Source organism: Choristoneura fumiferana, chromosome 7 (assembly GCF_025370935.1).
Source record: "Choristoneura fumiferana chromosome 7, NRCan_CFum_1, whole genome shotgun sequence".
Classification (NCBI taxonomy): Eukaryota; Metazoa; Arthropoda; class Insecta; order Lepidoptera; family Tortricidae; genus Choristoneura; species Choristoneura fumiferana.
Window position 1 is genome coordinate 7,420,309 of NC_133478.1, and position 24,043 is coordinate 7,444,351.

The window sequence follows — 24,043 nt, forward strand, 5'->3', positions numbered from 1 at the left end:
GTGGCAGACAAAACATGGCCCAGTGAAAATAACATTGTTCCGATTAGATTGCGATAAAACCGAATTCTTCGTAGATGATGTCGCGGGCAACAGATAGTTAAAAATAAGAAATGTGTAAAGAACAGGCAGCGCCTTATTGACAAAATCATGAAAAGAAATGTTGGATACACTTTTGTTTTATTACTTATTTATAAATACTCCTACAAAGATGCTTAACAGTACGATATTTTAAAGGTTTTTACCACGTTGTACAAAGTACTTAACACATGTAGTTCAACTCATTTAAGTGAGCTTGCGTGGATCAGTGTTAACTTTTAACTTAGAGTTAACTGCAAGCCAGCCAAGGGTTAAAGGTAGTGTCAAAATGTATGGAACTGTCACCCAAACCCAGTCTTATTGTTTTTTTAACTGAGCAACGTGTGTTTGCACGGTCAAGCAAGTGTCCCTTTAAAATGAAGGGCGTTTTATAAGTTTAACTGTGTAGGTACTAATTGGGAGCAACTAAAGAATGAAAAGTAAATTCGGTAGGTACGTTAGTGTTTTGGACATAGATGAAAACACAACGTCAATTAAACAGTGCATGTAATTTTGTTGTTACTCAGTTATGCATTCATTCTAATTGACCTTAATTGTAAATTCTCTGCTTATGTAGTACCCGGTTCAATGTTAATCACCTTGGTCGTTATTAGAGCACGATGACCGCTAACCTGACGTTTAGCAATAATAACCTCGCTTTGCTAACAGAAATGAACATTTCATTCTGTCGATAAAGTAATGAAAAACTATTTAAACACAATTGCTCAACTCAATGCACTTGGAATTCGTCTTAGGGCCTATGTACGGGGCGTATTTTTATGTGTAAACGATGCACGTTTTGTGAACGCGCGTTTATGGCACCGAGAAAGCTTGTATAAAAGTTATTGAATCTCGTTTGAAGCGCGTCAACACGCGTCAATTGCACGTCATCTGCGCCTAAAATATGCGCTATTTGCATAGGCCCTTTAAAACGTAATCTATACTTTATGTAATGTAGGAAATCGTTAGTTAATAATTGTATGGATAAATAAAGCTACAATAATAATCTAGGGTTAATCTAACTACTAACTAATGAAAAAACTCTATTCCAGACAATCACAGACTATTTTTTTATTAAAAAAAATTGCAAAATGTACGCTAAGTGCAGACGAAGCTGTGAGTCACAGCTAGCTGAGTATAATAACTTATGGAGGATGAGCTATCTACATGTAAGTAAATAAAATTTCATGAAGTAGTTATTCTGACAACATCTAAAAAAGATTAATCCAGAATAGGTATCTATCTACAGATGCTAATAAATATATTGTTTCTGTTTTAAAATAAATATAATATCGTTACTTTCCATATCAGGTACATCGATTGACGTATCCGACAGCCCCTATCTAGATTTTATTCCCGACATTTCATTGGAATTCTTCCCGCTGCATCTTAAAGTTTTCCTTCGAACACAGTGAATTTAAAATCATTTATTATATCTTAGGTAATTGTAAATTGTAAAGCAAAGAGAATATCCAAGGGATAATCTGTACTTGCATAATTTCTCCCGGAAACGTGTGAGTATGAGAAATAAATTATCTCGGAATAATAAAAATAAATTTATGTGAACGGTGTATTTTGTTTAGACGGGTTGTTTTATGTTGTTTATTATGCTTTCATCGTCGATCGCCGCTCCATTAGAAGCTATCAACGGTTTCTACTGTAGAATGTAAACTGTAGAATGGTTGTTGGATTTAATATTATTTTAGGCCATTTTTCAATGTGTTCATCAAAGTAATTTTCAGCAACAAGTTAAACTATCGCTATACTGCTGATTATAATAATAATAATAAATTTATTTATTTAAACAATGATCCCGTTATGACAAAGTAAAATTAATGAATTAAATTATATTAAATTACACTTACTAAACTAATCCAAAATCAATCATTCATACATGTCAAGAATTCAAATTAGGAAAATAAAAATAATAAAGGGTTATAATCAAGTAGATAGGAATGATAATAACTTAGAGATTTTTTATATGCGTGTGTGTGTCCTATGGCTGGGCAAAAGGTCTTTCTCCTTCGTCTTTCCACTTAGTATGATCTCTAAGTACGTTTGACTTCTAGACGCTCCGAATCGGCTCGTCGTTTTCTACGCATACCTCTGCAGCAGAGAGCAGAGCAGCTTCCGGTGTTCATCGGATAATATCCAATCGGTGACAATTTTTACCCAGTAATTCGGATGTATGTGGTAGATATGTTCTGCTAGATTCAATATGAGTTTGGCCAGCTAAGCGGGAATAAGGAGCTACTAAATTAAGTGTATACAAGAACACAGAAAACAACTGCATAATTGTAAGTCGCAAAGAGGTCGATGACCGAACGTCCGCACGTAAACAGTGTAAGCAATGATTAAAATCGCAAACACATCTCATCACTCTGCTGCTGAGCATTTATTTCATATATAAAAATATTTTAGTAATTACTTGAGAATCAACAAAAAATATAATAATAATAAATGAAGTAGGTTGGTTGACATGAATATGTATTATAGGCTTAAAGCCCTACATTGCAGCAAATATAGTGCAGTGAATGGAAATTCTGCTGGGGTAGCATTTGCCTGCAGGAATGAAAAATGCCGCCTCGATCCTTGTTGGTGAAAAATTATATACTCATTTTCCTACAAATAGATTGTAAAAGGGTATGGGGGGGAGTGCAAGGACGATCATCAAAGTAATACGCCTGGCAAGTCCTTGGGGCCATTGCGAGGGTTACACACAGAAATGTCGTGTGACTAGATTATTTACGAAATAAAATTTAAAACTATTCAATAAGGGTTTTGTAAGCGTAACATCTGATTTTTCATCTGATAAAACAGTACAGTAACTGGATGAATAGACAAGACAGCCTATACCACTGGAGCTAGACCTAGACTTAGGTAGGTCTGTAGTAGCGGGCTGTTTTCCGCAACTCGACGTCTCGAACTAGACTTGATATTTGAGCCATAATATAAGTATACCGATATTCCCTAATAGTTATGGACTAGACAAGCCTATTTTTATGCTAGTAAAACCGTGAGAGTAAGTTGCTTAAAAAGTATCATAAAGAAGCAAACAAAATTTACAAGGCAAGTTGGTGTCGTAAAACAAAAACGAGAATAACGTCAGTCTTGTAGACCAGAGCAAAAAGCGCTGAATAGGAATTACTCGGTAAAGTTGCCAGCCGAGGTTGTTTCAAGACGCCTCGTTTTTGCTCTATCAATTGAATTCCTCGAGATAATTTCTAACTTATAAAGTCGTAGACATTCACATTTTACAATCAATATTGTCTGAGTATTTCAAGATCGCGTTGGACTCAGACACAAGAATGTCGTTTTGTACAAAATAATTCCACAGATATACCTCGAGCTATTTTAATAATAGTTCAAGATGGCGATCCAATAAACTTAAGTTTGGAATCTAATCTAAATGACAGCGATTTAAAATAAATGCATTTCCTACATGGCGCAGCGACATCAAGAGGCCTTATTTTAGCCACTTTATGTGGATAGCGCATGTCTGTGACATTCGATAGGGCAAGTTGCGACACTTCTAATGCAGACGTTGAGTTGCTTTTGATGTTACAACCTTATTGACACTCCGTAAGAGTTTACATTTTACTAAACACAATTAAGCCAGCTTGTGCTAGTTAAATTTTAACACTATCTCCTAAACGTTAAGGCTTAGTTTCCGCTAACTAGGGAGAGGCATTCTTAAACGCAACGCCAGTGAACATACTGGTGGTGATGCTTGCGAACGTGGAGTTGATAACTTTATTGTTATCACTAAGCCAGCGAGAGTTTGGTCAATATTAATACCAAACTGTGTAAATTGCCGGTGTACTTCCTCACGGTTACTTCTTAAACTATGATTTTACTTACGAACACTTAACATCGTGCTGGTATGTCGGCAATTACCTGGAAGAAATAAATAAAATGTATGTTAGTGAACTTTGTATAAACGTTATCGTAACATGGCTAACAGGACGTACTTGGGATTCTTTGTTAATATGATAATTTACGTAATATTTCCCTTGCAAATATACATAGAATTTAACACTTTACTAAAGAAACAACATACAAAGCTGGAATCGTAATTTTGAACATAATTCCGCTGCGTAAACATTTTCAGTTTCAAACGTCTTTGATGTTGCTACTTGCGCTACTTAAGTAAGACAATTTAGCTTCGTCCTGAATTCCTTTGAGGGGTCTCCAGAGAGTTTTCAACAGGTAACTTTATAGCCCCGGAGTAAATGCGGTCAAAGCAATTTTGTCTGAAGAGCGGACTCGGCCTTGTTACACTGATATCTTATTCATAAATAATCAGCATTTAACATGGAAATTTACTAAATTCTAAATTTGATTTAAATGAAGTAACAAAAAATATGTTGTGATTTATATGAAGCTGTAAAAGAAGGTCAAAGACTGTCAATTTTATTCGACGCTGTCTCGTTGGTCTCTTCTCGTAAATCATTAGACGTTTTTATCTCTACACACTTTTTGTAAATAAATTTTGAGAAGCATGTTCAATTGAATGATACATCTAATCGATTCAGTCACATTTGTGATAGTTAATTTGAATCAACAACAACAGTCATACAATTTTGAATGGACGTTAATGCCTGACGCCTGTATCGAATGTCAGCAGGGAGCAAATCGTCTCGTCAGATCATATTTCGCCCAGTCGTGATAAAACTCACTAGTTTTACGCAGATACATAATTGGAATCAGTATTATTTTATAGCCAAGCCGTAAACATAACTTATCTTTTATAGAAACAGTAACTACACAGGTACCACCTTCAGAGATATAAATTTCTGCCGTAAATTACTTAAAGAGACACAACAAACTGCTTATATTAAAATAGTTTACACTATAAATCTCAACTAACTTTAAATAGGTGCTTTAACAATCTAAAAAATCTCGTTAAGTCGGTCATTCATGCTTGTGTGACTAAGAAATTATTTTTAACCTGTCTGCCCTTTCCAAGGACTACCGCGGCTCCCGGTTTCTTCGTGATATGTAAAGACTAGAGGCGTCGGATTAATGTCCCCATCGGCTACTGAATTCGGAGCCCGCATTGGGGTCAGTGACCTTTAGCTCCGTGTGGACATGATCTTTGATATTTGTGTCGATTCGATACGCGCTGTCGACTTTGGGGTTTCGTACCGGAAGGTATGGCACTGGCAGATGTATTGTTTCATAGCGGGTACAAAGGTAACGCATTGGAGAAGCAGTCACTGTGAAAAACACTCGCGTTTTGAACATTCATAAAGTACAAGAATGTCTCGTGAATAAATGTATGCATGGATGAATTTATAAATGATAGGTATAATACAAGTCTGTGTCGCGCCCCAGCACGTAATGAAAATAACAATTTTCCCGCTAATTGCTATCCACGCAAACTAATTTAACTCGGCTAGTCGAGTCTGAAATAACTGCGGAAAATGTTGTATGAATTGACAACATTGTCATGTTCAGAGTTGGCACGAACCAGCTAATAGAGTTAGAGAGCCGATAACCAATCACGATATACGCGACGGTTTAGTTGGAAATATGGAAACGTTCCAATAACTAGTGATAGCGTTGCGGCTCCCGCGGTCCGTCAAAAATTTATGTTTCAAACTATTGTGCGTGTGTGTTCTTTGAACAAATTTCAAAAGCAGTTGAGATGAGACACACTGACTGTTTTGTTACCTGATAGGTTCTTTTACTTGTGAAATGTAACTCGTCAATCCTGCCATCATCTCGATGAACGGTGGTCTATCACTGTACGTTTCCCTCTACTTCCTAACACGTACAGTGAAATTGAGGAATCAACTTCCGACAGCCGTGTTTCCAGACAACTATGACATCGGGGCTTTCAAGAAAAGGGCTTACATCAAGGGCGGCTATCAGCGGCATCGTCTGGTAATTTGTGACACAAGAATGTTTGTAATTCTCTTGAACTAAGGTAATTTATTTGCTCACCCGCGACCTTATGATAGCTAAGTTTATGCAAGATATGCGTATTCATGCAGTTCCTCCACCTCCACACAGTACTAAATAAGAACACACACAAATCACACAAACCAATCTATCACCACCACGGCACTAAACTAACGCGATCTGAATTCAGCCAGAGCTCATCTTCAGAGCAACACAGCCATGCAACCAGATGTTTAACATCTGTTTGTGTGATTTGTGTGTGTTCTTACAGTGTGGAGGTAGAGGAACTGCATGAACACGCTTTTATCTTGCATAAACTTAGCTATTATAAGGTCGCGGGTGAGCAAAGAAATTCTTTTAGTTCATTGATATGGACCTCCGCAAACTAACGCCTAATTCAATAAATTGCAACTTTCTTACAAAAAAGTGTGACAAATCGTAAATTGGCGTGACTTGATTACCTACCACTAAAATTATAAACCCAGTTCTTTTTTAAAAGGAAATGTCATAACTGTACATGACTTTATCTGTCACGGAGCGATAGTTACAATGCATTAGGTTTAACAACGCTTGACGAAAACATTCGCGAATAACCAGTTCACTAAAACCGCAACAAAACACATCTTTAACTTTTCATCGTATTTTAATTTTTCAAACTTTATTTAATTATTATCTTTATGTTTTCTCGTGCAATAAGTAATGTAAATATGTGAAAATCGAGGATAGAAGTGTGAAAAAACATCTAACTTATCTAACGTTAATCTAACATGGCCTAGGTATCCATGGATACTTAATAATAATCTTAGACTATGACGACGACGTACGTATACGGACGTTAGTATTAAACGATGACGTTTAAACGCTTAGGTCAGTTTTAACTGGCCATTTAATTAAATACAAACCACCATCTCATGAAATGGTCGGCCACGTAATGAAATGATCTGTTCTTTGATCTGATCACGGCTTATAATGTCGTTTAAGAAAAGGGTGCCATATGATACAAATGTTTAAAGTGGACATAAGCACGAATCAATTTCTAACGCATGTGCAAAAGATTTAACTGCCTCAAATCCACAGTTATCTTTGTAGGTGTTGGCAGGAGTCATGTTGGATGTTAAATAAAAATACTGTTAATCTCATCTATGAGAGCGTTTGCGAGCACAGCCCTGTACTCGCCGCTCCTTCTAGTTGTTTACGTAATAGATCGAGGGCACTTAGAAACGATCGTTGCCGTTACTGGAATTTGAAGATTGCATATTCCTGCCACCAGATGCAGCCAATATGGTAGTAATAACGAAATTTAATAGTTAGCTTCGCTATTGCTTTATGCGCTTTCGATCTAAGTTAAGCATTGATTATGAAACTGATACAAAATTTTGTGACTACTTTTGTATGACATAGGTATCAAAAGCATCCTTTATTTATTTCTAACAAGTTATTAACCTGAGTCAGTTGAGTTGATATATCAGTATTTAATGGAAGTCCTCTGTGAATTCTCAAAAATAACACTCTGGTCTTCATTTGCGTTTCTGAACCAGTAAAAAAGTCGCCCGAATAAATCCGTAAAGCCGTTATAGCGCAAAGGAGTAACTCTGTGGGAGTAACTAACAAACTTTTGCTTTTAAAATATTTGCAGAAATAACTGGGAAAATAAACTCATCACAGACATGTCATATCAACCCACCTGCCTTCGCCACAGTTTACCCTCACCAAATGCAAAACTACACCGTTTCACTAACAGCTCAAGCTCGTAAGTATTGCATGAAACAAATTTCAATATGCGACCACGATTTAATTAAACCTTGCTGCAATATTTACCGTGCAAAAAAACTTTATAAGGGCCGAGCAAAAACGCTAAGCGCGAATTGAAATTCCCGAAACGTTTTGCGAGATTGAAGAGGCTTTTATGGAAATGGACCGAGCGTGCATCAGACGATAGGCAACCCTGCCGCGGTGTGAGCGCAAAGCGATAAGCGGCAACCCTAACTGCATAACAGGGTTTCTATTGGACAATGAATGCATTTTTGCACGCAAAAAAGTTGAACTGGATGACACAAAGGGTAAACGAACAAGCATGTCGCTGTTAGGGATTGCAATCTCGAGTTGAAATTTGTGGATTTGAGATCTCGTGAGATCTCGGGTAGTTTTGAAATATTATTTAATTCGGATTCGGATGGCTAAAAAGCAATGAATATTACTTGATCGTGATTATGAGGTTCGTTAAAATATCTACAACATTTGCTATGAAAGAAAATAGTTAATTCTTTAATACAACCTATTAAGTTATTTATTATCACAATAACTATATTGTTAATATTTCGCTCCTTTTATCTCTTCATTGTATGTCTACTAATGTGTTTTATGTACAACAAAGAGTTACTGATATAAATTTAAATCCTTTGAATTACCCGTTTTAAGGAACGGTATAATATCGGACATGAAAAGGTAGAGGGACTTGAGCACTTTCACTTCCTGTATAAAATGTTATTGAAGCACTTAACTTATTAAGTATATGGAATCTAAACGCTTCATTTTAATCGCTCCAGGTTTAACCTCAACAATATTAACATTCACATTTTGATAGAGACCAACAGTGCCGAACCACAATATTATTTATTTAATTTAAATTGTGGTGTTCCACAACCCGCTACAGTCTGTGACATAAGTTGTTGGACGATTTAAATATTTACAAGGTTTCTGCAATTTAGATACACCTAATGTATGACGTGTTTCAGTTCTATTCAACTAACGTATTACAGAATTGGTGTTTCTATAAGCCTGTTAATCGTCTTAACACTTTATAAAATGTTTTATGATGTGTTCGTCAATATAACCATGACTCATACATAAATTTGATTTTATTATGTATCTATTTCAGAGGCATAAAATTACTACTCGTGAGTCGGGAGTTTACCGACTTACTACTACCAGCCTACCTACTATCTACCTACCTACTTCCTACTTAACTACTACTGCGTCGAAATATCAGGAATTCGTTCGAATTTTTCGAATATGCTAATTTTTCATCGACGTTGTGTAAAAACAAACTATGAAAGTCAATTACTTTTAGGTATTTACTTATATACCATAGTACTAGTGCGGTATTGGAAAAGTTAAAATTAAAAAAGACAGAATTTACTGCATCTGACTTCACTTTTGTTGAATCGCTTGTTATTAAAAACTATACGGTGTTCAGAATTCGTATCGAAATGCTACCGTCACTTTTATACCTACTCAAACGATGCAAATACGAGTGAGTATGTATGAAATATGGAGTGACAAAACGGACAGACGGTTGTGCGTAAATCATTTCTTTTTCCCCGCATCGAAAATGGTCAAGTCAAAATAAATTGATTCGAGAGTGGAAACCTATCGGAATACGAATATAATATTCAATTTGTATTCATCAACCACACATGGTTTATTCAAGGGAAATAAGTTGTGTTACACTTTCAAAAAACAAAAGATGAGCGATTTTCTATGGAAACCAAAAACCTATTTTGATTAATATACTACAGATAAGGAACGATCGTTGAATTACTTCCGATATATCTAAATAATTGCTTTATAATTTTGCAACTCAATATTTAATAAATCCCAATAAAACATTTCACGTAAAACACGAGACTTTCATCGTTTTCACTGATAAAAAGCTATTAGATATAAGAATAACAAAGTCCCTAACTTTACATCAATTGTAACAATGTATGACAGCTGTTTCACGGCTGTCAGAAATTAAGTCACTGACCTATAATAATATGTCTTAGGTACAACAGTTCTATGAAGCAGCCAAACCAAAATGTAGTTATAATTATAATAGTTAAGACTCGTAGAGTTATCCCAAGACTAGCCGAAAGAAAACATACTACCGCTCATATTGCTAAGTAAATTAATTCTAGATCTTAAAGAGATTCTTGTACTTATTTTAAAAACTCACGATACATTTAAGACAGTAGTGGGTACATTGCGTATTATTGATAGCCCCTGTCTCAGTCTAACCAACCAGGAACAAACGACAACACAAGACAGTCCATTATTTCTAAGTTCATTCATTAGGCATGTATTTACATAAGCTAACAACATGTGACACGACTAATACGATCGACTTGGGGTAATCACTCACCTGTAGACCCTGTAGTTGATATGCATACGGCGGTGCCTACGTATACTCGTATATAGTTACAGTGTACAATTTGGTGCGGTGTAGTGTTACCTTTGTTTAAATTATACGCGATAGCGACACTTTTAGGCTTATTTATGAGCATGAGGTTTTGAATGAGAATCTAATTGTGTTTAAACAATTTTTTTAATCAAACTTATTAGAACGATACTATAGGTGGTATTTTCAAAGTAAATGATGAAATGCACATGCTTACACAGAAAAAAAAACTTGAACCAATTAAGTTTATTTGAGTCAAGATCTTTTCGCATTTCAATTTAAGGAAAACCGAAGATGTCTTCTTCTAAGGTATAAAATGTTTCATAATTATAGTTCTTGGCGCAAGAACTAATGGCTTGTATCAATACTTAAATGTTATTTCTTTAAAAATATGGATATATAAAGAACCTATGACTACGAAGCTTGAGGTCCCGGGTTCGATTCCTGACCGGGGCAGATATTTGTATGAATAGTACAGTCACCAGCATTAATATCTGCCACAGCGGAGCGTGCAAAAATATATGTCACGTCCTTCCGGCCCTAGAAATAGAGTCGTATCAGATATTTAAGCATGCCTGTTGTGTCAGATACTGGTGGTGGTGACTGTACGAATTTTATGTTCTCGGGTCGGGTTTTGGATGTTTAATTATTAATTAATTAATTTAAGTATGTATTTATCTAAATAAGTATATTTATCCGTTGCCTAGTATCCACAGTACAAGCTTTGCTTAGTTTGGTGTCAGGTGTCCCATAAATCCCATGTGTCCCATGAATCCCATGTTATTATTATTATTAAAGGTGTAGGAGGATATTTCAAGCCTTTAAACTTATTTAAAAGAAAACAGTTCTGGTTTACAAATTAACTACTATTTCTTCAACTTATTTTAATGACGAAATTGTAACTATTTCCACGTCCTTTTTATTTCAAAACCAATTCAATGTGTACCTTCTATCAAAAGAAGTTAGCTACTTTAAAACCTACAGGCACAGCTTATTATCAATTATGTTTAGATTTTCAATTGCGTATTCTATACACACACACTTAGCTCCAGTAACACTAACCTTTTGGGGCTACAAAGCAAAACCAACCGTTCGTTAACATAATTACTTATTCACATCAGTATTTCACAAGTGAATGGTCGGAATATACAACCACAGTTCAAACAAATACTAGACAGAAAGTTATCATTATCACAGTCGGTATGACCTCCGTTCTCAATGGCCTCTAATTAGAGTTCCGTAGGCGGCAAACGTGTCGAGCAACGGTCTACGCCTACAAGGTTCCGGGGTTCGATCCTTGATGTGTTCAGGGGGCAACTACAAAATTCGAAAATCGAAGTTCTTATCGTACCGTCCCTCTTACTCTCGTATTAAACAATATTAGCGAAAGCGGGACGGCAAGATACGAAGTTCAAATTATGCACTTCGTTGTATAGTAGGGCCTGGGTGACCCCGATGTGGTGAAAATAACTAAGTACGTGACTAATATCATACAGAAGCGTAGACGGTAGTAAATATCAACTGCAAAATATAGGCAATTCAAAACATCGGGTATAAATGAGCCCAAAGTTAATAAAAGTAACGGGAATTTCAGTTCGATATGGAATGTGGATACCATCGATAAGCAAGACAAGTTAGGCCGAGAAATTCTGATATCATTCGATATTTGATTGCCTAAAAAAAGTATTTTACGACAAAATAGCATGTGAAATAAAAAAAACTCCGACAATTAATGCACTAAGATCTTATGAAACTTACTCTGATTACTCTTACTCTTTACTGTGATTTCAACAAATGATAATATTATCTTATCATCAGGAGACCCACTTGCTCGTTTGCCATCCAGTCAAATAAATAAAAAATGTTTAAAATAAAATGTTTATTATATTCTTTCCATTTGCGGCGGTTTTATAAATAAACAGAACCGACGGAGTGAGGAGAAAACCAGCAATATCAATTTGCAAAATATGAACCGTGATTCAATAATCAAAATCACGGTGGCATTCATACTGCAATTTCATTATTGTGAACAGATATTGGATTCCTCTGCGGAACGTATTTGGTAATACTCGAGGGACTCGATAGGTACCTATAAGTTTGTTTCCATTGACATCAATTTATGTTTAATGTACTGAAAATGCCGTGAAACTATATCATTGTTGGCTTCAAACTATAATGATAACCCTATATAGTTGCACCTTGCTGTAATACTCGTATGATTTAATTTGACACATACCTACTGATCAATAGGTTCTGGTGATTTAGCTATTATATGATCTTGGTAGAATGCATTGTGATAAATGATACTATAATGTAATGCATAATTTGTTTTCGTCAGACGACAATGCCAGTCGTCATCTCTGTAGTCATGTCATTCAACATTTTTATAATGGACTGCAATGCAAATATTTGTTTGTTCGTTAAATAATACGACATCAAGGCCAATTACTGCTCGTTTCAGAGGACACTTACATTTGGTATAGATAGACTATGAAGTAGCTCTTGTTGGTTTATTATCTCAAACAGAACACTTGAGGTCGCACGGCATGTAAGCAAATAAAGAAAACATCCGCTTCGTCCCAGTATGGACAATGGACATCTGCTTCGGTACATAACACGGCAAACCGAATCAACTTTCCACTCCATTCTGAACCGGAGTAGGCTTTATGTCAATAAAAGGTTTTAGCTCAAAAGCTGTGACCTCTCGGACCCTTTTAGTGATCTTTTGAAGTACGTTTCATTTAGGACGTTTCAGTGAGCAGAGCACTCGTCAAATTCGAGTTGTTACAAGACCAAGACTTTGAAGAATCTTTCAACGTTTTGCAAATGATATTAATGAAACACCATTAAGTAGTTATATAATTACATAAAAATTTAATTAAGTGGCCACTTAGGCAGGTAAGGGGTAAGGTATAAGATGGCTTCCTGATCAAAGATCATGTAGGTAAGTACTCGTATATGGTTTTATGTTCATGAGCTTATAAGTTATGAACGAATATTGTTTAAAATATAACGACGACACGTGATTCGCAGTCGCGCAGAGATCAGTTTTATATTGCTCCTAAAACAACAAACTTATATTTTAGTAGCATACATACCTAACACAGTAAAAAAGCCACAAGCCATACCACTGGATGTTGTTTGTTTCAAAGTATTTATGACCGAAAAACAAGTCTAGTTTTAACATGTAGAATAGGAGGAGGCAGTTCGATATCCTTGAAAAATTTAAAGAGGTACCTACGTATTTGTCATTTTTTGTACACTAAGTAATGTACTCACTCAGCTGGAGTGAAACGAACGTGATACAAAATTTGCGTTTCAAGCTCAGTGTAGATATTAAACAATATAATGCATCGCATTAACAAATTGTCTTGAAACTAGTCTAATAGAATTTGCGGTTTCCATACATTGAGATAATGATTTAATTTCAACAATGTATGGAAAACGCTAATTTTATTAGACTAATTTCAACAAATGTGTCAGTAGGATTTGTCCAGCATTAACTGAGCTGCAAACACTAAATTTGTGCCATGTTCAAAATTTGACTGTATTATGTTAACCTACGTATACAAATATAATTATCGTGTCGTATATCTGTAATCACAGATAACCGGTTAGCAATTTCAATCAAAGCTTATTCCGCAAACGCAAACAATTTAGTAATTGTATGCACTGGCGGCCCATGTTTATTAAATTATCCGTAATGCGAGGGCGGGTTATTAGGGCTGTCCAGGGAATATAGCTGTCAATCAGTTCGGTACTCTAGTGCGGTCATATGATATAGGCCGGACGTGGGGAGGCAACCCTATAACGTGCGAATAATCGAGTAGCATCGGAAACATTTAACTATTTGCGTGTAATTTATACATCAAACATATTACAATCGCTTCAATATTATTTTTCTTACTTAGAGCTCATATTAAATTAGCTTTGCAGTAGTTAAAAACCGTAGGCTTGGTTAGTCTTGCGTGTAATAGTAGAGTTACAAAAAAGTTGAAGTTTCATATTTTAAAAAACCGTACAGAGATGCGACAAACGTTCAATAAACGATTAATCAGAATATAGATTTAGACAATGAAATAACCGAATGAAATGGTAGTTAAATTGGCACAAAATGAAACCAACCCTCTTTAAAAAAGAAAAAAGTGCTCACTGACATGAAATACAGACAACAGTATCAGATCAGTATGTCCTCAATTAAATAGCAAACGGCAAAAAACGAGACAAAATAAAACGCTCTCCGGTAGCCGCCCCGGGCGTTCAGTAACCCAATACTGACTGCCAACCTGAAGAGCAATTCTGTCGCAAAATATACTTTAAGTTGTGCGCTCTTAGATTCTATTGAAAATAACAAAAAGACCGTCTGACTGGCTTCAGATCCGAGAGTGAAGCGCAATTCTTTTATTGGAACGCCTCGATATTCCGTAATACGTACTTATATTGCTTTTACTCTCTACGTAATATCAACTAGTAAATAAGTTACATCAGTGGACAAAATAAACTTAGAAATGGTTATTCAAGTTCAAAGGCTAACAAACAAAAAGCAATTCCCTTTCATTGACGGTGTTGTTTTTCTTTTAACAAATTGCCGAATGAATCCATGAAAGGCTTCGAATAATTTGATCGAGTCTCAAAATTAGCCCCCTCAGGCGTCGGCCCAAAACAAGGGATTCAATAAAAGCAAAAGCTCGTTTCAGTAGCAAAACAAAAACAATTTCAATTTGGCGGATTTAAGGACAGCTAATTAATTACATTGAAATGATTTCATTTCATTAGTTGAAAAGGGTTATGCGTGTAATCTATCTAAAATGTAAAAAATAATGACTAAATAAATAGGCGACAGGTTTTTATGCTGAAAAAAGTGCAGTTCTTTGCAGACAAAGTCGCACAGAACACTTAGTATAAAATACCTTCTACAGGTCACATGAGGTCCTTTGGCAAGTAAATTACATGAACCACTAGATAATATCTAACGAAGAGATAAGAGGTAAACATATTATAGGATAAATTTATTCCAGACTTCTTATCGGTAAGGAAGTTCAAATCCGTGGCAACGGATAAAATCGCTTTCCTCGCTGGCTAGATGCCAAAAATACATCAACTCTTTATTGCTACACTTCTTCTTTTATGCCACCAGTTTACCTCAAGTGTTCAACCAGTAAACATGCAATAAACGTAGCAAAAAAACATTTTCATCTTAAACAAAAGGACAACTAAATAACTGTTCTTAAACCTACAACACAGAATGCCTAACTAGAAATTTAAATTTCAGCTAATTGTCCAAATCTCAATGAAGCAACGAAATTTAACTTGCTTAATTACCTCAGATTTGAGCTGTCGAAAATTCCCAAACTATTTTAATTAAACCAGTTGACTGAGCCTTCGTTGTTCCTCGTCCACGGCATTCAACACCCTATGATCTATGCATACCCAGCAGACTGGAAAGCGGAGATAATTGTAATAAATATTACGGCAAGCTTTCGACAGGGCCTACAAATACAGGCTGCAGGGAGGTATGTTACCTCTGCAACTTTGTAATGGATTAACTTGACGTAATATGAGTATCCTTAATGTGTTTATGTCAGCCTAAATTTTTCAAGAACGTACTCCTGATTTGAGTTAAAGTCATGTATAATGTTTGGTCTACCAAAAACATAATAAATGTTACCCTGTTATAAGAAAACTATTGAACTGAATTATTATAATGGTCATATTTAATAACCCTACTATGAAATATAGTTTTGTATTACTTTGCACAATGCCTATGATAATAATAGTAGAAACTTTTATAATTCAGAATCTGCCAGCCATTCCTCAAGCCCACCCTTTAAAGTCTATTGATACAGAATTCCGGACATGTCCGGCAACAGCAACCCAGTAATCGGACGGCGTCAATCCGCTTATATCAGGTCTTAATTAATGCCCGAGGCCAAGCCTAAAGCCTTTATTATCTTTTGATTGACCTGCCAGGCACTCGACGCACTCGTGTGTAGCTGTGCTATTGTTTCCAAGTGTTTGGATGTTCGGATTCCAATCGTTTTTGTTTCAAGACGCCAACCTGTCTAAAGGCCTTTGGAATTATACACGGCTGCCATTTGTGAAAAGATAGAACTGGTGTAGCGGCACGAATTTGACGTGAATTAGGAACAAGGTCAAGAAAATCAGACACGGAAAGGGATAAAAAGCGCAATATTCAAATTATTGATGAGCACAGGTTCATTAGTTTAAAATATTTGAAATAAAACAAAACGTACGAATAGTATTGACAATTAAGCACGGTTTTAACGGAAATTATCGTAACCATCTAAAACAAACATATAGGTAAGGATTCGTTGAAAATATGACTCATGGAACAGCAAATCAACTGCCAGACGCCGGAATCCCTAGCAGTGTTATAAGTATACTATGAGTCAGTCTTCAGTGGGATTTCCCGGTTTTCACCAATTTTATTATTCGCAACGATGATTTTTAAACAAATACTCGTAAGTTCATTCATTCCATATTATACATTGCGTACCAAGTAACTTTCTCGAACAACCCGCCAAACAATTTGAGATGTGCATCGCGACACTTGTAATTGCAATACTTTTGTTAACAGAGTTGATTATGTAGTATTATTATTATTGTGAACTAGGAAATTGTTCCTACCACGCGCGACGAAAAGGTAGAGGTACAATTGTACATTATGAAATAGAAAATAACGAAACAATGGTCTGATCATGACAATACCGACCTGGTAAGTTACCATAACTTGGCTATTCATTTTGCATGGCGCGTTTAACTTTTCAAAAACCGTAATTTGACTAAATGTAAGACGTAAAAGCTGATAATGGAACATGTGGTACTTTAAGTGGGACATTCATTCGAGTCCATTTAAAGGAACGGTTTGTTACAATTAGCGACGGCGCCAATTGTGAAGCCAATGAATGGACAGTTACAGCTTGCAGATAGCGAGTTGGTAGGTAGGTATGTACTTGGCAGCACCCGCCATTCAATCCTGTTATAGTTTATATAGTCTCAGTAGTCAGCGAACTCGGCAGCTACGAGTAAACCACTTTATTTACACTAGTAAGGGTGTATTAAACTAGTTACCTAATAATGTTGAAATAAGATGCAAAATTAAAGTCTGTTTAAATGATTCTCTTATCAACTAACCAAAACCTTTTTTAAAAGAACACTTTCGCAACATTTTTGTAGCACTGCAACCCAATTTACAATCATTAGGAACTGCGGTCCAACCAATTACAGCAAATTATCACAATGCAATGTACTTGGAGCCGACTCGTTAGGACAGTTGAGTGGTACGCGAGTTGTTTTATTGTGCAAATCAGGCAAATTAGCATAACAAACAAGTGCATTCTGAACTGTTCCATGCTAGGGATAGTAGGGACTTGGTATCGGCCACACGTCCAACGCGTCGTGCTCGCTAGACCGTGTCGGCCTTTCTGCTGCATAGATATCGACTTTCGAATGCAGCTACTGAATTTGGAACTTCATCTTATTTACCGTAGCTACTCAATGAAATTTAAGCAGAGCCGCTTAATTTATTAAAGCTGTATCCACTCGAGTTCGGAAGTTCAGCAACATTCAAAGTTACTGCCATAATTTGTTTAGCGTCCTAAATAAATGTAACCGTAGTTTTGTTCCACTGTTTATGAAGGACTGTTCAAACGTGGTTCAAACGCCCGAGAAAGTTTCAACGCTGATTAAGTGCGGCTGAAAGTAATTGCAGTTCCAAAATTTCTAGAACAAATGAAACAATATCACGTTTATATAACCTGTAAATAATTAACGTCGGGATCGTTTTAGAATTCCATTATCTAAGTGATTGACATCCCACGGGATCAGGCATCCGCTGCAGCCTTCAGGGACGTCCATAACAGGCCAAGTTATTGTAATGAGGACGACAGGGATATTTATGCCCCGTCATGCGTCCCGAATACGCAATGAGCAAAGCCTGCGTCCGGATATTCAATATAAAAGCTACGCACCGAATTTCGTTATTTGCAACGTTATTTACTCAGCAAACATTACTGGCAGGTGCCCGTGTTACTTCTTTTGTATCGGCGACGTGTTTACCTATACGCAAATTGATACAAATATGGTCGCGTGAGAGGTTACTTTGAACTGGTATTGTGTTACGGTTTTTTCCTTTTATCTCTTTTACTTTATCAACATTTGAGTAGGTATGCAAATTACGAGTAAATCTAAATTAAATATTAACCCTTTATTCATAAATATACTCAGCGGCAATAAATCTGGTCCTCAAATGTATGCAGTAATAGGTAACTTTGAAGAGGGGGCCAAATTTTGTGCCGGTCAGTATAGTTGCAGACCTGTTTATAGCCAAATGTTTATTTTATCTGTGTCTCAGTCAGTACTGGTTATGGTCACTTCCGGGTCTTCATGCACAAAATTAAATGTGGTTGGACGGAAACATTAGAGTGCTAGTTTGGTGCTGCTGTTCAGGACGTCGAGCACATCCTAACTACGCGCTCACCAAATACGGAAGAAGCCCAGCAAACTTGTTCACCCTTTGAAACGACGTAAAGTAGTGGATGCAAGGATTTAACTTTTTGTTATAGTTTAGTTTCGGAAATACAAACTGAGTCATGGATGCACAGAAAAACCAGAAAAAGAGACCAGCGCTGAGTGCTTGAGTAACAAATTTGGAGTTGAAATAAAAAATACAAAAAGACTCCAAAAAATCAATCATAATATAGTTTAGTTGTTGGCTGGCATGAAACCACTGTCAAATAATGCCACACAATTAAAAAGACTGTGTCACAAAGAGACAATGCCACAGAGACGGATGAAGAAAAACGATGTTAAGATAAGATTAGCTTATTTATCAACGTTCACGTATTCCAATCCAATCTTTTATTTTACCAGCAATGATTGTTTGTTCGGGTCAAATCTTGCAAGTAAAATTTCACCTACAGAGGTATAGGTTCTTCTAGTGATTATTGAAAAGTTGATACGGGTATTCGTTGGAATGGTAATGCAAGTATAAGTACGGTCAACACAACAGAAATACAGTCAGCAAAGAGCTTGTACAAAAATTAAGATTGTTTTAATGGAATCTTTTTGTATTTTTTTTTATTCCAATTCCAAATTTTTGTTATACTTTTACGGTCATCCCGTAAAACCCATATCGAAAATACAAACTGAAATATAGATGCATAGAAAAACCAGAAAAATTAGACCAGTGCTGGGAATCGAACCCAGGTCCTCGGCATTCCGTGCCACGTGTTATACCACTACACCACCACTGGACAGTGATACAGACACGAATTTCTCCTATGCATCACATATCTCAGCTTGTTTGTTTTCTTATTTAGTCACAAAATCGTGTACAAAAATGTTTATTTCTTATAAGAAAAGGTTTTGAGGTTTTTGTTTTGGCTAGATAAAAAACGTACTAACTTACTTAACACGGGTATAAGTATGTATTTCAGTTGAGCAAAATCAATCGGAAGTTTATTGAACACACTCCCTTGTAACAGGCATTTTTAATAGACTTCATTAAAATAAATCTTAATAAGACGGCCTTTAATTAAATAAGCTGGCTAAAACTCCTGATTACAGATAGAAAAGCATATAAACGCTATAATAAACTTATGTTTTTATGGCACTCAAAGTATTTAATAGCCCGCAAAGTCGTGAAAAGGGTCTTTCAAATCCTTTCACAATAGTAAGATGTCCTGTCTACGCGGAAGAAAATTATTTTCCCGCCAAGCTTTTGTCGTCACTACCCGTTTAAACATGGCCGCCGGAAAATATTACGAGTCATTGTTGTACCTGTATAATATTTAGTGGACATTGACCTTTGGAACTTAAAAATAATGCAACAGGGTATCATGTTTAACCAATCAAAGTTCTTGTTAACTAAATAAAATAGATTGTCTTTTATTTTATGCAGACAGACGAGAAAGAGAAGGAAGCAGAAAATAATTACTTTAATTTAAAACTGTTTCTATATCAAACACTTTACGTTAGTAAAATGACTGGTGAAGAAAGTGATATCTTCATTAATTTTCTATTCTTCATACACTGCTGTATTTGTTGTTCACATTCCAATACAGGCATGATCTGAATATATCTTTTCGTATCTCCTAAAGGTAAGTAATATTACGAATATAATCATCAAGCAATACCGTATCTTTACATAATCTCAGAACTCGTATTATAGAATCAATAAGCTGAGTAAATCCTCAAGCAATCTCAATACTTTCACTGCTATGATTGAGTACTCCATCATGCTTGTATGATTTCGCATTCAGATCTTTATTGGGCATGACCATCAGTCATGAGTCATACGGTTGCAAAATGCGGTTACTTATGACTCCTGCTAGTAAGTTATTGGTGTCAGTGCTAATAAACACATCTGTGGTTTCAGTCTATGATAGTTATCAAGTAAGCGAGGAAGTTATTAAAACCGTAATTATAATTTGAATAAAAGAAGAACCAACTGAAGATCTTAACATTAAATTAATTCGTACCTGATTGCGCGGTCTATTGAAATGTTTGAGTAAAATAACAACAGGAAAACACAACTTAATATTAAGAAACAAAATAGTCAGTGAACTTGTGGCAAAAAAAATCTGATTTCCCTTTTATGCAAAGCGTTGCTAAATTATCTTCGGTACGAGACAATGGGTGAGATATAACCTTGAGTGGCCGGATTACGAACGCGCTTCGATGAATAAAAATTTTTGGATAAACATTTACTTAATATTGTGTAATTTATACTTACTGTGGTTGATAAATAGTCGCTTTTATTAGCATTAAATTGTGATTAGTTTGGACTCATAATTCTGTTTGTACCCGAACGTAACGTTGTAAGGAAGTGTTAACAGAGATAAAGGATGAAGCAAACGCAGGCCACTCAGTAAATGGGTACTAAAGGAAAACTGCTAAATAGGAGAGCGATAATATCACAGCTAGTGACGAGGCATCATGTCGCGATAAACTCGGCCCCTAATAAAACAGCCCGGCACTACGGCCAGATTATTGGTCGGCGTCTTATCGAACGACTTAGTCTGCCCCAAATTGAGTGAGCAGGAATTATGGAAAAACTTTCTACACGCCACGAATTAAAGATAATGAAGATTACGATTAGATAAAACTTGTGGTAAACATCCGAATAAGTCTTCCGCACAACTTAATCGATTGCTTAAACACAGATATTGCTGCAGGTGGCACGTAATGGATTCACTTAATTATATTTTTTGTTCAAAATGAAATTACAAATCGGGTTTTAGATTATAAATAGAACTAGATTGTGTAAAAAGAAAATCATTTTCCAAATATCCTTTTATCACTTTATTGAAATAAAACTCATCGTTATTAGATTCTGAAACCAATGTTTGTTAAACGTTTTGAGCTAATAAAAGTAATATTAAGGAGCCGAGCCGTGCCAAAAGGGAGGAAATGAAAGGGAGGACGAGAATGAAATTGGAAAAACTTGTTACAGAATTACTCGAGATGAAAAAAGGAGAAAACAAATAGGGCCTAGTAAAAGTTGGCGGAACAAGCTACGCTTAGCTACTTTATTTACCTGCAGTTATAAACTTTTCACTGGATAGTTTTGAAAGGGCTTTCTCTTGTTCTCGTTCTTCGAGAATTATGTTTAGTAAAATATCAATCATAAGATATAACCAAGTTTTCGTTTTGAATTAAATTTTAAACTAATAATAATAAATATTGACGAAACATTGTTCTCACTAACCTTTTACTCCAGTTTCCGATCTCCGCGTAGCGTCGGCCGTTAGAACATCCGCTCCTCCTCACTTCATTTCCTCTAAACGTCTGCACTGAGTTCCCGTTAGGTGTTAATATTCCGTTCGAGGAACTGTTATTGTTCCGTTCCCGATTTCTTGGGAAAGTCCCTGTTCCCGAACGGAAGGTTGCGAGCTGAGGAGCTTGCGAGTCCGTGCTGAACTGCTGAAGTGGAAGCGTCACGTTCCCACTCCAACTCTTGCGATTGACGGCAAAAGTTTTGAACGTTCCATTACCGTTTGTTGGAGAAGGAATGGCTCCACAGAAGCTACTCCGGTTATGGCTGTTCTTAATGAGCGCACTGTTCTGAAGCGACACTTGCGGCTTAATTGGCACCAGTGGTGACGCCTGGTCTATTGACATCGTTCTTCAATAGCTGTAGGTTAAACCTACGTTGCTTATATCTACATTTTTGTCTGCAAAGGAAAGAAATTGCTAAGTTAGGGGCAAATAATCCAATATCGTTGAACCTTGATGCTATTGAGGTACAGAGTTGTTTTATCTTTGCTAATTAAGATACCCTAGTTATGCAAACCAATAATGAGAATTGATTAAGAGTCCTTGACATGACATAAAACGTTGCAGTCTATAGTGCCCGGCCGCTAAGAAGTCAATCCTGATACATTGCACAACTATGAAGTTTCTGATTATTGTAAATGACAATCATTGAAATAAAGTGCTATACTTACTACTCTGTCGGACGCAACAAGTAAGCATTGCATTTTAGTCTATGATTCACATTTTTTATATTCAGAAACTTCATTAGTTTTGCAATGTGTCAGGATTTACTTCATAACGGCCGTTGACTATAGTGCTCGATTGTAATGAAGGGCCCTTCGCACAACAGGGTTAACTAAATTCATTTTCCACTAGAAAGAGAACAACTTAAAATTTCATAGGTACCGCGGTGATGATTCAATACTAAAAGATGACGTTAATGCTACCTGCACAAAATCGAATTCAAGGTTAGGGCTAGCTAATAACGGTAAACGAATAAAAAATATTTAAGTGACGTCCAAAGTCGATCTTACGCACAACAGTTTCAACAAGCACAGTAGACAGTGCATCCTGTATCAACCATTGTTGCCTTTTAAGTCTATATAGAAACTTCATTACGTTTTTTACCTTGACATACTTCGGTTCGGTTTAGTCTATTCACATTTACCTACCTATATTTACATGAATTAAAATAGCTCATTTACCATCAATGGCATCGACTACAGAGGTAAGTAATCGTTTCCTAAATTCAATGTGTATTTAGCAATGTATGCCGCAACAGTTTTAAAAATTCATGATTACTTAGTTACATTTGGGTTGTTTTAACGGCGCATTTACTGTCTACCTAGAAGTAATAGGTTCAATGATGAGCTTCCCATATTTTGGTCTTGTAACAGGTAGACCGAAAGCTTAAGACTTTAAAGTAATTGCAATCAATATCCTATTTAAAATAGGTCACCATAATTTGTACTGACTACAGGGTGTTGTACTGAGTGATAGTCGCGACAAAATCTTGCTGACCTGGTCCGTCCGGCGGACATAGGCAATTCTGCATCCTCTAGCCACTCACGCGTCGCCTGCCGACTGTTATACAACTCTTACGCAACTAGTTTTGTTACATAATTTCCAAATCCAATAGAAATCCGTTCCGTTCCACCGTAAAGGTTTGTTCGGATAATGAACGTAGTAATGATATTGCTTTAATGCAGTGCGAACTTAGTGCCATTGTCTTGGTGCATTCAGCCGTTGTTTTCTATAAAAAGTAGGCAAAGTGGCGATAGACACTAATGTATGTAAACATTAACACTATTTATACTATAGGTATCAAGTAATCAGTGCTATTGTTCACGATGGACTGATGAAATCAATAAAAGTTGTAGTGCTTCTTATCGACGGTTGCTAAGTGTGGAAAGTGAGAATGCAACGTTATTCAACCACTAACTTAATACATGTAATCGAGAATCACTTCCGTTCACATTGGGAATCTTTAATGGAGAATTACACTGATTGTGAGAATTCCCAGTTCTTACTGTTGTGAAACTTTATTTTATCTACCACTGTGTTTAATAATAAAACGTGTATGGTTTTGTACTAATGTTCAATATCAAGTTTCGATCCCCCATA

The 24,043-nt window shown here is 36.1% G+C and overlaps 1 protein-coding gene across 9 annotated transcripts in view; it reads right to left on the reverse strand.

The window, feature by feature from the left end:
• spri (Src homology 2 domain-containing protein sprint) overlaps window positions 1–24,043 on the reverse strand; it is a 269,173-nt gene that overhangs the window by 110,597 nt on the left and 134,533 nt on the right. For 7 of the 9 annotated variants that reach the window (XM_074089991.1, XM_074089998.1, XM_074089996.1 and 4 more), the window contains exon 2: window positions 21,873–22,338. The exons of the other annotated variants lie outside the window; for them this stretch is intronic. In XM_074089991.1, the coding sequence (XP_073946092.1) occupies window positions 21,873–22,285 (413 nt within the window). In that variant the 5' untranslated portion in view covers window positions 22,286–22,338. The remainder of the gene's footprint in view (window positions 1–21,872; window positions 22,339–24,043) is intronic. 9 annotated transcript variants of the gene reach the window in all.